The 14,256-nt window shown below is 39.4% G+C and overlaps 1 protein-coding gene across 3 annotated transcripts in view; it reads right to left on the bottom strand.

Moving 5' to 3' along the window:
* The window catches only part of cd2ap (CD2-associated protein), a 90,714-nt gene that overhangs the window by 12,628 nt on the left and 63,830 nt on the right, over nt 1-14,256 (bottom strand). For 2 of the 3 annotated variants that reach the window (XM_032511401.1, XM_032511403.1), the window contains 8 exons: nt 13,724-13,811; nt 13,007-13,101; nt 11,120-11,218; nt 9,443-9,496; nt 8,746-8,782; nt 6,697-6,759; nt 2,466-2,616; nt 1,808-1,917 (listed from right to left, as the gene is read on the bottom strand). In XM_032511401.1, the coding sequence (XP_032367292.1) occupies nt 1,808-1,917; nt 2,466-2,616; nt 6,697-6,759; nt 8,746-8,782; nt 9,443-9,496; nt 11,120-11,218; nt 13,007-13,101; nt 13,724-13,811 (697 nt within the window). The remainder of the gene's footprint in view (nt 1-1,807; nt 1,918-2,465; nt 2,617-6,696; nt 6,760-8,745; nt 8,783-9,442; nt 9,497-11,119; nt 11,219-13,006; nt 13,102-13,723; nt 13,812-14,256) is intronic. The other variant, XM_032511402.1, reaches the window with a different exon arrangement.

Below are 14,256 nucleotides of genomic sequence, written 5' to 3'. Positions count from 1 at the left end.
CAAGGTTTGATCAAAATCTGAGACAGTAACAACCACCTGGAATTCCATTTTAACCAAGAAGACTGACACAGGCACCTGCCTGAGAAATAGAAAATACAAAAAATGTTAAAATGTTAAAAAAATGTATTTCATTGCCAAGACATGTACATGTATCTACTGGAATAGAGCAGTGTATATATTATATAAGGCCATCCTCAACCTTACAGTGAACATTACTAGCTACATAGCTAGTAATGTTCGGGAGGGTTTCAGGTACGTGCGGTACTGTCTGGAGGGCAGCAGACTTGCTGTGGCAGATCGTGGTGAAGTTGGTTCTATATTGGATGTTGGCTATTAGACACATTCTAAAAATCTCTTATGGAGTTTGACCGTCCAATATGAAACCAAGTTCACCACGGTCTGTGACAGCTCGTCCTCACTCATTCCGCAGAAAGCTAAAGACATGATTTATCATAATATTTTGATTCAACAGATTGCAAAAATCAAATACAAAAGCAAGCATTTTCCAGCATTGACTCCAAAATTCAAGCACTTTTCAAACCTTGAAAACACAACATCAGAATTCAAGCATTTCAAGCACCCGTACAAACCCTGATAATAGGGTTGGAGGGATTTTTTGTGATTATTGCAACTTGGTTCCGATTCTGGTTGTCACTATTTAAAATGCTGTCCTTCTGTCACTCTGTGACATCAGTGTAAAGGTCTACCATTGGCTGGAGTAAGTGTGATGACGTCAGTGTTGGCGTTTCCCCATTGATGATTACCCTTTCAACCTATAACGCAACTACATCGTCACTGTATTGCCCATCAATCAGCTGATTAACTTCTTCAATACACACTAGATGTTGTTGTTGTTGCGGCTGACACCCATAGCAACTGTTTTAATGCACGGGCTTAGCAGCACAAGCAGAGCACCGCTCTGTGTGTGAGTGTGTGTATGTGTGTGTGTGCGTCAGAGTGTGCGTGTATCTGCAGCTAAGTTTACGAGAATTTACCACATTGAATTATATGTGGCAAACTAAGATAAACAGTTAAACTTAACTAAACTACAGACGGCTTTGGTTTTAGCTTGTCACACTTAGCCATTACTGAGCAATCGTACCGTGCTCGTTTAACGACAGTGGGCGGGAGACTGGGACAGACGTTAAAATATCTCTTTCAACATGTCTACGTAAATGTGTATGCTTGTTAAACAGGTGCATTGATAAAGTGTTGCCTCTTTTTACTCAACGGTGTTATTGCACTAACTTAGCCTCCAGTAATGAGAAGTTGTGTCCACGGCAGCCTCTCTGATCTGCTGTCTGCTGACTTCAGCATGAACCTTTTATACTATATGCCGCAGAACTAAATGTGAGTGTGTGTGTGTGTGTGTGTGTGTGTGAGTGTCTGTGTGAAGCTTAGCCCCAACAAAGAGCAGAGACTGCAAGGTGATTATAAATACCACAGTTTTATCCCAACTGCAAGGTTGGTACTGGGGATAATCATTTTTCATTTTTCTCCCACCCCGACTAAATAAAGATAATCAACTAATGTATGAACCCCAATTTCCAAAGAAAGTGTAGTAATCCATTTTGTTTAGTAGCATAATACAACATGAGTAGCAGTAATACGGTAGTAATAGTTGTAGCAGTATTTAGATGGAGCATGCAAACAAGTTCAACTGCAGAGGCAGATTTGTGTTCAGTTTCATTTCAAAATTTTGAAAGAAGTCAAGCAAAACTAATAATCTCCTCAGGGTTAGGGTTATAGTATAGTAGTTTGAGTGTAATTTGACACAGTCTGTAGGCAATACCGTAGTTGTACATACCCACATCCGAAGACTTCTCCCCCCAGTCCCCAGAAAGAGTTTTGGGTTTGGGGGGCAATGATGGCTCAACGTCGAGCTTTGGTCTTGTGGAAGGCACATCTCCATTGTGCCTGTAGATAAGAGGGAGACATGGAAAAGATTGATAAGAAACAACATGAAATGACTGGACTCTTCTAGCTTGACATCGCCAGAACAAATTGCAAATGCAAGTTATTCTTGAACCTCTATGTTCATCTTCTCTTTCCAAGGCCGGTGACTAAAATGCCTCTGGACACAACTGAAAAGACCTACAACCAATCAGAGCAGCAAACCCTAATGTAGCACTGACAGACAGACAAATGTAAACTGACGACAGCTGTGATTGAGTAGCATCAACATGTCTGCGAGCAGGTGTTTCTGTTTTTGGCATCAGAATTTTAGAATAGTCCTTCAACATAAAGTTCCACTTCTGCTGCCGCCATTTTGCTTCAATCTCGTTGTACATGTGTATAAAAACAATAAAAGGCATTCTATTCTATACAAAACAGGACTAAAACTGGTGCTGTATGGACAGCACTAGAGTTCATAGCATAAAAGGTCAATGGCACTCAGAGAGATGGACAAGGAGGCTGGCTGACCAAATGCTGGACTAGATTGAATAGACACATAATAGACTCACTTGTGGCTTGGCGAGGGAGCAAGAGGCTTCTCTGGCCTCTTAGGAGGGACGCTACTCAGCCTGCCTTTCCCAGGCGGGGGGACAGGCTTCTTGGGCGGGACCAAAGGCGCTGCAGGCTTGGATGGTTTGTGATCTGGCGTCGGCCTGTCAACTGAAACAGGGACAGAAGAGTTGATAGAGGTGAGAGAATAGATGTAAAATGGAACCCCATTTTGATGAAATTGTGACTGACAAAATAGAAACAAAGTTCCAGAGAAGAGATATTGTAAAGATACTGTATATAATAAAATACCACTGTATCTTGGACAGTCTCCAAGAGAACATTGCATCTGACTAATCACCTTCCTGCAAATGACATACACATAAACTGAGGCCAATTATTTTAAGCCTGAGTCACAAAAAGTCCATTTGTTTTTGTGCAGAGCTGAAACAAGTAAGACAAACTGATGTTCAACAAGCTTGTCTGCTGATGAAGTGGCTCCACAGATGAACTTTAAGTCAACAGTCAGTACTGTTTCATGCTTTTTTTTTAAATTGGTAATCAAGGACAAATTTCAATGCTTTTTGGTATTTTCCGCCATTTAAAATACTTTTTTCTGTATGTAATACATGTATAAAGTATTAACAAAACCCACTTCACTTCAAGTGGAGCTTTCTTTCCCACAGACAGCACTTTTTCTCAATTTCTTAAAAGCGTCTCGCCCACATTCTGGTAAAACTATTTAAGGAGTACAAATATGACACTGAAAAAAGTATAACAGGGGCTCTTTAACATTATGAGCTGCTGTACCAGAGCACAAAAATTAGTAGGACTTTTAATGCTCTTAACTACACAGACACATTAGTTTAGGATGAAACAGAGTGGTGTCGGTGCAAGTGTGCCACACATCCAACACTGAAATTAACATAATGATCCAAATAGAAAACACTGTAATTTTCCCCGGATATTACGCTTGTAAAAGTGCAGTTGTGCAACAGAGTGACAGAAATGTCATTACGCATACAACACTGTTCTGATCTCCCTCTCTCTCTGTTACTATCATGTAGCCCCTTTCACACAGGGATTCCGAAACAGGAGCAATGAGGGTCCAGGTTTATTCACAGAAAACCAAGTAGAGGCAGCAGAATGCCACCCCTGGGTTTGATTTCAAAAAGCCTTCTGGGAGCAAAAGAGACATGACATGTAATACAACAGCACCGGTGTTTAGTGTGCATGTGCCAGTCAGCACAGTTAAAGGTCCCATGACAGGGTGCTCTATGGATGCTTTTATAGGCCTTAGTAGTCCCCTAATACTGTATCTGAAGTCTCTTTTATACAGACCTTAGTGGTCCCTAATACTGTATCTGAAGTCTCTTTTATATAGATCTTAGTGGTCCCTAATACTGTAATCTGAAGTCTCTTTTATAGACCTTAGTGGTCCCTAATACTGTATCTGAAGTCTCTTATATAGACCTTAGTGGTCCCTAATACTGTACTGAGTCTCTTTTAATATAGACCTTAGTGGTCCCTAATACTGTAATCTGAAGTCTTTTTTATATAGACCTTAGTGGTCCCTAATACTGTATCTGAAGTCTCTTTATATGACCTTAGTGGTCCCTAATCTGTATCTGAAGTCCTTTTATATAGACCTTAGTGGTCCAATACTGTACTGAAATCTCTTTTATATAGACCTTAGTGTCCCCTAATACTGTACTGAAGTCTCTTTATATAGACCTTAGTGGTCCCTAATACTGTATCTAAGTCTCTTTTATATGACCTTAGTGGTCCCTAATACTGATCTGAAGTCTCTTTATATAGACTTAGTGGTCCCTAATCTGTATCTGAAGTCTCTTTTATATAGACCTTAGTGGTCCCCTAATACTGTATCTGAAGTCTCTTTTATATGACCTTAGTGGTCCCTAATACTGTATCTGAAGTCTCTTTTATATAGACCTTAGTGGTCCCTACTACTGTATCTGAAGTCTCTTTATATACCCTTAGTGGTCCCTAACTGTATCTGAAGTCTCTTTATATAGACCTTAGTGGTCCCTAATACTGTATCTGAAGTCTCTTATAGACCTTAGTGTCCCTAATACTGTATCAAGTCTCTTTATATAAACCTTAGTGGTCCCTAACTGTATCTGAAGTCTCTTTATATAGACCTTGTGGTCCCCTAATACTGTACTGAAGTCTCTTTATATAGACCTTAGTGTCCCTATACTGTATCTGAAGTCTCTTTTATATAGACCTTAGTGGTCCCTAATACTGTTCTGAAGTCCTTTATATAGACCTTAGTGGTCCCTAATACTGTATCTGAAGTCTCTTTATATAGACCTTAGTGGTCCCTAATACTGTACTGAAGTCTCTTTTATATAGACCTAGTGGTCCCTAATACTGTATCTGAAGTCTCTTTATATAGACCTTAGTGGTCCCTAAACTGTATCTGAAGTCTCTTTATTAGACCTTATGTCCCCTAATACTGTTACTGAGTCTCTTATATAGACCTTAGTGTTCCCTAATACTGTATCTGAAGTCTCTTTTATATGACCTTAGTGGTCCCTAATACTGTATCTAGTCTCTTTTATAGACTCTAGTGGTCCCTAATACGTATCTGATTAATAATATTATATTAATATATATATATATAATATATATATAATATATAGTATATGTATAGTTAATAGGCACTTGTCCGCTTGTATTCACCTTCACTAAAGGCTCGTTTTGAGACTGACAAACTCAATTAATATTCCACGTGCAACATTATGGAAAGACTTCTAAGGAGGTCGACTTTTCCTTTCTGTTGCTTTTTTTGACACATACAAACATCCGCAAAATTGCATTCACTGAACCCACCAGACTCCATTTAAAAAAGGAATAATTTAGCGTGTATAGAGCCAACATATTTGAACATATAATTCAGTAAACTGGGTTTATTTCAACCACAACTAGAGTTGTGATGGTTGGAAAAGTGGAAAAACGACCCAAAATGGCTTTTCATAGCTTTCAAGATTTTATTTATAGCCAAACTGTTTGTAGTCATGCTGCTTTCTGTTGTGTTATTAAATTGGTGTTATCAATTTCATAATCATCCTAGAATTACTGTTTTGCAATTAAAACAATAACTGTTTGTTTAGATGTTGTGCCAGTTCTGACAAAATCTTTGTTTATTTTACCTATCACCATTTCATAACTATTTATTCACTGTTATTGTAAATCAGTTTTAGATTAGATTAGATTAGATTAGATTATACTTTATTTATCCCACGACGGGGAAATTCTGTCGTTACATACATAATATTGATTTTAAAAACTATTTGACAAAACTAAATTCCAGTGAACAAGATCTGAAATTCTTGCAAGGTGAAAAAATGCAACACACACACACACACACACACACACACACACACACACACACACACACACACACACACACACACACACACACACACACACACACACACACACACCACACACACACACACACACACACACACCAAACAACACACACACACACACACACACACACACACACACACACACACACACACACACACACACACACACACACACACACACACACACACACACACACACCCCTTCCTGTGTGCAACGCAGTAAGATAGAACCGGAGAATCTGTTCTCCTTGCCAGGAACCAACTTGAGAGAGCTCACCATGTGATATGATTACATAACTAAAATCAAGTGACCTCAAGTGTGTATGCATCCGGCAATCCCAGAAGGACCACAGGGGAAATCTGTTCATTCCTATCTATTAATAACCCATTCATTTTACTCTAATTGAATTTTCCTCCCTAGTTTTACAGTATTCTTTTGTATCATGTGGGGATGGTTGATGCCTACTTTGATTTCATATATCAATTTTGTCTATGCTGATTTTTAACGCGTTAATAATGTCACCATGAATTATTATCCCTTTAATTCAATTATTCAAACTCTGTAGATTAAAAAAATAAAACCAATAAAAAAATAGAAGTAGCATACACTCTTTGCACTAATTGGAGTTTATTATTGTATTGTAAATATTTTGGGTATATTTATTTCACTTATTGCATTGTGGGTCAAAGGGAAACGCATTTTTAATTCCTCTGCATGTCTGGCACATACTGACAATAAAGTTGACTTGAACTGCTTGTGAGCTTACTTTAGAATCTAAAATGTGGGTACAAAGTGATGAAGTGGGATGAGGACGGGAGAGATGGATGTGAGGAAGGATTAACGAGGTCCTACCTTTGTACTCTGGCATGATGGGAAGAGGCTTCTTGTCGGCACCGGGAACCTCCGGCTTGGGAGCTGAAAAACGGAACATGGTCCACAGAACGTCACCGTGACTGTCTGATCCAAGACTCACCAGACAATGAGAAGGAACATGCACGTACACACAGACACTTTCACAAGTGAAACAAAACTACTGCTCGCTTGACAAAAGCACGCACACACACATCACATACACCACACTCTACCAGGCATTGGGAGACATAAAGTACCATACACGTAGATTTAATATTGATCTCTATCTGGCACACGCTGTACTGTACATGTATAGCTACATGCACTTATTTGTGGTTTTGACTGGCGAGACATACACACTTGAAAAGAATCTTAACACAGACAGGAAGTCATGTACGGACACATTCACTGTCTCAGAAAAAGACATACACGCATCAAACTGCACCACGATGATGTGGTACCAGGTCATGAAAGCACACTCGGTTACTTCCTGTGCAGACAGGAAAAAACAATGATGCAAGTGTGCATTTTGCAAACTGTAGATCTTGGTGCCGATATAAGGCATTGCTGCTTTAACGGTGACAATGACGCAACATGAAACAAACCTGCATTTGTTTGGTGTTTTGGTGAAAGAAAAACCAGAAAACACACTAAGAGAAACCGCCATGTCAATCTGGAACAGGGGTGTCTTTGAAAACTTTTCACGTGTTAAGTGGAACTACAACGAGTCTGGTGGGGCGGCTGTGGCTCAGTGGTAGAGCGGTTGCCTGCCAATCGGAAGGTTGGTGGTTCGATCCCCGCCCCTGCAGTCATTGTCGAAGTGTCCTTGGGCAAGACACTGAACCCCGAGTTCCCCGCATCGGAGTGTGTATGTGTGTGAGTGTTTATCTGATGAGCAGGTGGCACCTTGTACGGCAGCCCCGGCCACAGTGTGTGAATGGTGAATGTTTCCTGTAGATGTAAAAGCGCTTTGAGCAGTTGTTAAGACTGGAAAAGCGCTATATAAATACAGCACATTTACATTTACATCTACATTTAGAGCTCGGCCCTTTGTGTGACTTGTATTTCTGTGGTTACTCTGCTATTTAAAAAGCCAATGACCACAGTTGAAGCAGACCCAGTCATTTGAATTCCCTTTCAATGCACGACTGAGCATCCCTAAACTATCCGTGCTTCAGTAGGTCTAACAGCTAATGGTAAGACCTAAAAGTGTTTGTTTTCTGTGTAGTATATCAAATTGTATTTTATGTTATTTCTAAACGGCTATGCCACTTGTTAGGCCACCATTGCAGATAAGAACCGCCCGCCCCCCCAGTGGGTGTGTTCTGCCCCCGCCCGATCCTGCAGCTTGTGTGTTGGGTCCCCCCCGCACCGCCATAGATTGGCCATTGATTTAGTGTCTTCTCCCCTCCTGCAGGGAAGCTAGTAATTTGACCATGTAGTATTAATAAATATGTCGGTAATAAGTAGTGAAATTACGCGCATAATTACATTCAAGTGCAAAAATTAGTTATTCTAGTGCAATATAAGTGCAAAGTGACATTATATTAATTTACTTAATTTCACTTTTAGAACGTGTTGTTGGCTGTAGTTTATTCGCTCAGGTTGTTTTATTTTGTTTTATTTCCCTGTCTTTTAACGGATTTCATGTTGAAGTCCCTTTAACATAATTTGAATTAGCTTAACATCTGACATTTGTGAACCAGTCTACAGAAAGAAAACCACTTTGTTACGCCTGGATGATTTACTAATCCCTGAACTGAATGTTAAAAGGTTGAGTGAAAACACTTCTTTTTTTATGTTTAACAAGTTCTTTAAATGAGAGAATGTGTTACAATGAAATGTGTGGTGACTGCAACCAACACACAATCACATACTACAACTACAGATCCTATCAATGTGCCTCTGCATATTCATAGGCAGTATATGGTAAATGTATTACATTTAGTGAGCTTTTGTTGGAGCCACCCACAAAGTAGCACCATTTGCTCACACTTACTGCTGAGTGGATAGGATTTAATGAAGTGGAGGATGTAAAGTGTTACTTACCTATGCTTTTTGACGGTGGAGGGGGCTTTTTCGGCTTCTGGGAGCAAGAGAGGGGGAGAGATGAAAAATAGCTCAGAATGACTGACATATTTTATCTCAAATACAGAAATCCCAAGCCTGAGGGATTAGCGGAAGAACAACTAACAAGGCAAGTGTCTTTGCTAGTTTAAGGGTAGTTTAAGGATGCTGTCATGTGGGTTTCTGCCCATATTCATTGAGCTAATTGGCTAATCTTCTTCTTCAAATATCATTGCAGTTCTGACATTCTGTCTTTCAGACCTATTATTGCCTTTTTTATTACCTCCAGAATCTTCTAGGACCACGGTCTTCTACACCTGTACTTAACGAAGATGCTGAGCCAAGTCTTTCTCGGTTTACTACAAGCTAGATTAGGCAACAGGGGTCTGGACTAAGCACAGGAACAAATGTGTGCTTTACACTTACAACTTGAAAGGACCCATGGAAACCTTACCTGAAGGAAAACCTACCTGACCATGACATGCATAAATACAAGACCTGAACTGAAAGGGATCCAAAGGCAGTCAGAACCAGCTGGGATTTTTTTTAAATTATTATTACGACACACCACGTGTTCAGAGCTGATAGCGAGTTCACTCAAATCCACCCGGCTGTTAGACATATTGATATACCAAAGACCCTAAGTGGTCTTCTCTCATGAGAGACACTGACAACTTACCTCTTCTGACTCCTGCTTGGCAGATGATCTCAGTGACCCTCTCGACACGGGAGTCTAAAATATAAACATCAGAGAGAATATAATGAAGTAATGATGCCTGTGGAAAACCTCAAACCTTTTTCTGTGATAACATCAAAGGGCTCCAATGTCCTTTGCATTAAACATAAAATCAGTTAGACTCCGCCTTCATACACAACAGACACACTCACTCATTCCCGAGACCGCTTACACAGTCTGCTCTAACACATTAATATTACCTGAGGACAGTTTTCAGAAGCTGGTTCAATGATCATTAAAAATGCCTGGGAGAACATATCCTTGAATAGTTTTTACTGGTTCCATTGCCCTCGGAATCCTGCTGCCCGCTGTGCTTGGACATCCCATTGCACTTTATTGTGTTCTTAGTAATTCTATGTTTTATTGTTGTCTGTCTTTTTTAACTGTATTCATGCCACAGAGAACTGCAAACTAAATTGCGTTATATCGTTTTCAATATAATGACAATAAAGCTACTTTGAAATTATATGTTATCAGTGACGTCAATAGTGGTGTGGAGTGGCAGTCAATATGTTGATTGAAGTCAGCCATAATCCTCTTAAGGTTAGCCTGGTTGGAGTCTTCAGCAACAGTGAGCGCAGCCTCAGGATTATCGGCCTGGGACCAGTTCAGGGCAGCATCTGTACTCACCTACTGTAAGAGGCATCTGGCGGATTATCAAGAGGCATTATTGCTCATGTGGAAGAGCATAATATACATATTTCTCACTTCAAAGTTAAATGTTTTAAAGCATTTTAATGATGGTTTCTTTAGTATTATTTATAAAGTAAAAACAAATTGCCATTTCATACATTGATGTGATTGGTTTACTCTCTTACTAGGGCAACAACACATCAAAAACCAACATTCTGAAGACTACTATGTAAGAGTGGTTACAGTAATCTCCCCTATGACTGCAGGCTTTTCATACCAGTGCAGGGCCGAAGAACTGCAGGCACAAACACGCACTATAGCCACATTACATTTCCACAGAGTAGTTAGAGATCCCCACACAGAAAAAAAACTCAACAAACTACTTACCCGGTCTTAACATTACATCCATTTTAACAGCTGAACTACTACACACAAAACGTTTCCTTAGTGTGTGTGTTGTATTAGTGTCTTTATCATCTAATCATTTGATCTGTAAAATGTCAGAAAGTATTCTAAGATGCCCATCACAATTTCCCAGACCCCAAAGTGACATCATCATATTGCTTGTATCAAGTATTGAATAACGCCTTGTCATTCAATACCCAATTTCGATAAATTAGGAGTAAATGTCATCAGCGTCAGTGAGCCAATAAGCATGCAGCCTGCTTCTACCGAGAGATAATATTACTACTGATTGGCTGTCTAACATCACACGTCATAGAGACACGCAGGAAAAACTCTACGTCACGTAGCAGGAGCTGAAAAAGAAATGAAAGAGTTGTGCCTAATGTGTAAGATAGTTACTTATTGTTGTTTTTTAAAACTGGTACGGTAGGATGGTAGGATTGTTTAGGAACTGGTATCAAAGTCACAGTATTGGTACAGAACCTTTTTAACAATACCCAGCCATAATCAACGGTGCAAAATGATTAATCAGTTCTGAAAACCGTTTCCAATGGAGTAGTTTTGTTCATGCGCTGATCTTACCTCTTTCTCTGCTTCAGTCACCATGACAACAAAGTTGTCAGGGAAGACCCCCTCCCTGCCCCCGATCTCTCCTCGCCACCAGCCGGGCTCTCCTGTGTCCTGGTGGAGAACAAAGCGGGAATGGCAACACTTTAGTGATCAATTTGTGATCTTTGCTTTGTCACTTTCCGTCTAATATGCCTGTCTAATAAGTATTTCTTTATTTTCACTTTAACTTTAAAGCACTGTCCAATGTTAAATTCATTGTACTGTAGTAGGTAGGAAGAAAGGAATATGTAAAAAGGGCTCCAGCAAAAAAAAGTAGATCAAATAAAATAACAATTCCATTTCTGATCTTTTCACAAGCAATTCTATCTAGTATCACTAGATGGCAGCAGCTTTCTAATATAGAGCCGTCTTGGTGGGGAAACTGAAGGAGACATCCTCTATTACCGTTGGCACAATTGTGAAATGACTATTAAACTTGGTCAAGCTATAAGACAGTTGTTCACATGACCATAGTCATTTCATATTGCTTTGGCACAAAATGCATGGCCTTGCAGATCAAAATAGATTGCATTCATTTGCTATTGAATCATAATATTCTCAAATGCAACCATTCACATGTTCATTGTGTAAAATAGAGCAAGCAACAATAACTAATAACCTGTCATCTATCTATATATATATATATCTATATATATAGATATATATATATATATGATCCCTAATAGGTTTGTGGTTTTATTGTAAAAGTTTTCAGATTAATATATTTTCAATTACAATTCAATTTCCAATTCAACCAATGTCCCACAGGTGACAGGCGTGGATATCCCTGCAGAATGCTGTAGTGGGTGGCTGCGTCATGCCAAAAATCCTTTCCCCTCGGTGCATTGCAAGGAAGGATATCACGTGTGACGTTGATGACATGTTATGGCCAGACAGAGAACACATCGGATGACCCATACACACACCAATGACATATTTGCAGCATCTTGTTTTTTCTTGTAAATCTTGTTCAACAGTTCCTGATAATTTCCCTGCTGTCCATCTTTTTTTCTGCTCTAGCTTCCTCTGTGTGTTTGTGGTTGGCTGGTGTGAATATACATTGGGCAAGCATAGTGTATGCCATGTCTGACATCAATACTATTCAGCTGCCAAGATGTCTTGGGTCTAAGCCATGACAAAGGAACCATTTGTTCTTATGACACCGATTTATTGATTGTGTACAATACCTCATTAACAGTAACACCTTTTTGTCCCACATCCTCCCCATTCAGTCGTCTCAGTTGACTGTATTACTCCAGAGAATGGGATAATAGTGTCCCTCCTAAAGGGTCACTGTCATTCAGGAATAAAAGATGCCATGGTAGCCAGGCAGAACATAAAGACACCCAGACCCTGTTGGCTCAGCTCAGCGGCCTCTGACAAGCTGATGAGCTATGAGGAATGATTACACACCGTTAATGCAAAGTTAGCACAACCATCTCTGTGTTAGGACAACTTGACATTAAGCAAGACAGTATGACCTGTCAATGTCTTTGTAATGAAAACTTGACATTAACCTAGACAACCTAACCTGTCATAAACACTGTATGTCATACTGAACTTTAATAAACTATTTAGCTTTAAAATGTTAATAAGAGGTGGGTTTTTACATTGGTTACCTTACATTACATTGGAGAACAGTGTTTAACTAAATATCTTTAAATGTTACGGTTACAGCTGAAAATTACAACAGATTTTTACAAAAAGATTTTACATATCTCCACAATTCAAATCCACTGACAATTGTCCACCTGGAAATGATTTTTGTGTTAGCGTGATGTCACAGTGATTGCATCTATAAGCCCACGTGTTTTGCCTTTCAATTCCACAACTTGACTGCAATATGAACAGAAAACGTACCTTGCATAGGATGTGGATGATATCGCCCTCTTTTATTGTCAGCTCATCCTCATTTGTAGCCTCAAAAGCGAATGTGACCTTACAATACTCCTTATCTGAGGAAACAGTTATAATGGAGTCTTAACAAGATGTACTGGCAAAAGCACACAAGGAAGCCAAGCAACATATTCAATACATTTTTGATCATGCCCAAAACACTTATTTATGAACGTTAATATTCAATAGAAAATAATGTCAAGAGCAGGGATTTGTAGATCAGAAAGGGGAAATCCCACGCACCCCTACCCTGACAAATCTCACCCTGCATGTCAGCCTCTATTGGCTCCTGCTCTACCAGGTGGGCTACGCAGGCACATCCCATCATATTTCCCCAATACACAAACAAAAATTGAGGTTTCTAATCCACTTACTTGGGAGAAATTATTTTGGAATAACAGCTTCATCATATCCAAACTACACAGTGGAGCTGTAACTACTGTTCTTTTTTCTGTATTGTCTAAATCTTCACTGCTGTCGGATGTCGGTGTGGTCTTATTGTCTTCTTATTTTCTCGGGGCAATAAAGGTTTCATTCAATGACAGATGCAAATAATGCTAACAGGGCTAGCACACCAACTTTAGAAGTAAACAGGACAAACAGACTACAAGGAACTGATGACAGTAAATACACTTTCCACATGTTACAGTATCCTTTTCAGCATTCATACTGTATATATACCTTTGGATTTGCTGTCTCCGTCTGCTCTCTGCGAGTCAGTCACGTTGGGATGGGCGGGCTTTGCAGCAGATGGTAATGATGGGATTGGCTAAAATGAAGCACACAATACAGATGGAAATGATTTATCGCACGAGTGGATATGTGGCTTCATGTGAAGGAGTCCTGTCTAGGAGTGTTTGTGTGAACCAAATGAGTGGGGTGATGTCATCGGGACTCCGTGCTATTAAGTAGAAATGTGTATGAATGATGCCGTTCATTTTGGGGTTAGCCGTTAAGGATTGTAGAAGATATGGAAAGAAAGGGATGTCAGATGTTACAGCTTGTGATAAAAAAGTCATAAAATTCAAAAATAAAAAGGTGTACCATTATTAGGGATGGATGATATAAGGAAGACATGCGATAACGTCAATAACGATATTACGTGCAATCAGAGGTGGGTAGTAACGAGTTACATTTACATTTATTATTATTATTATTATTATTATTTATTCTACGCGTCATTGTTTTTACCCCAGCGTACGTCTCATTTTAAT

The sequence above is a fragment of the Etheostoma spectabile genome, unplaced genomic scaffold (assembly GCF_008692095.1).
Source record: "Etheostoma spectabile isolate EspeVRDwgs_2016 unplaced genomic scaffold, UIUC_Espe_1.0 scaffold362, whole genome shotgun sequence".
NCBI classification, from domain to species: domain Eukaryota; kingdom Metazoa; phylum Chordata; class Actinopteri; order Perciformes; family Percidae; genus Etheostoma; species Etheostoma spectabile.
The sequence above is the reverse complement of the archived record's forward strand: the minus strand, read 5'-3'. Positions and strand labels throughout refer to the sequence as shown.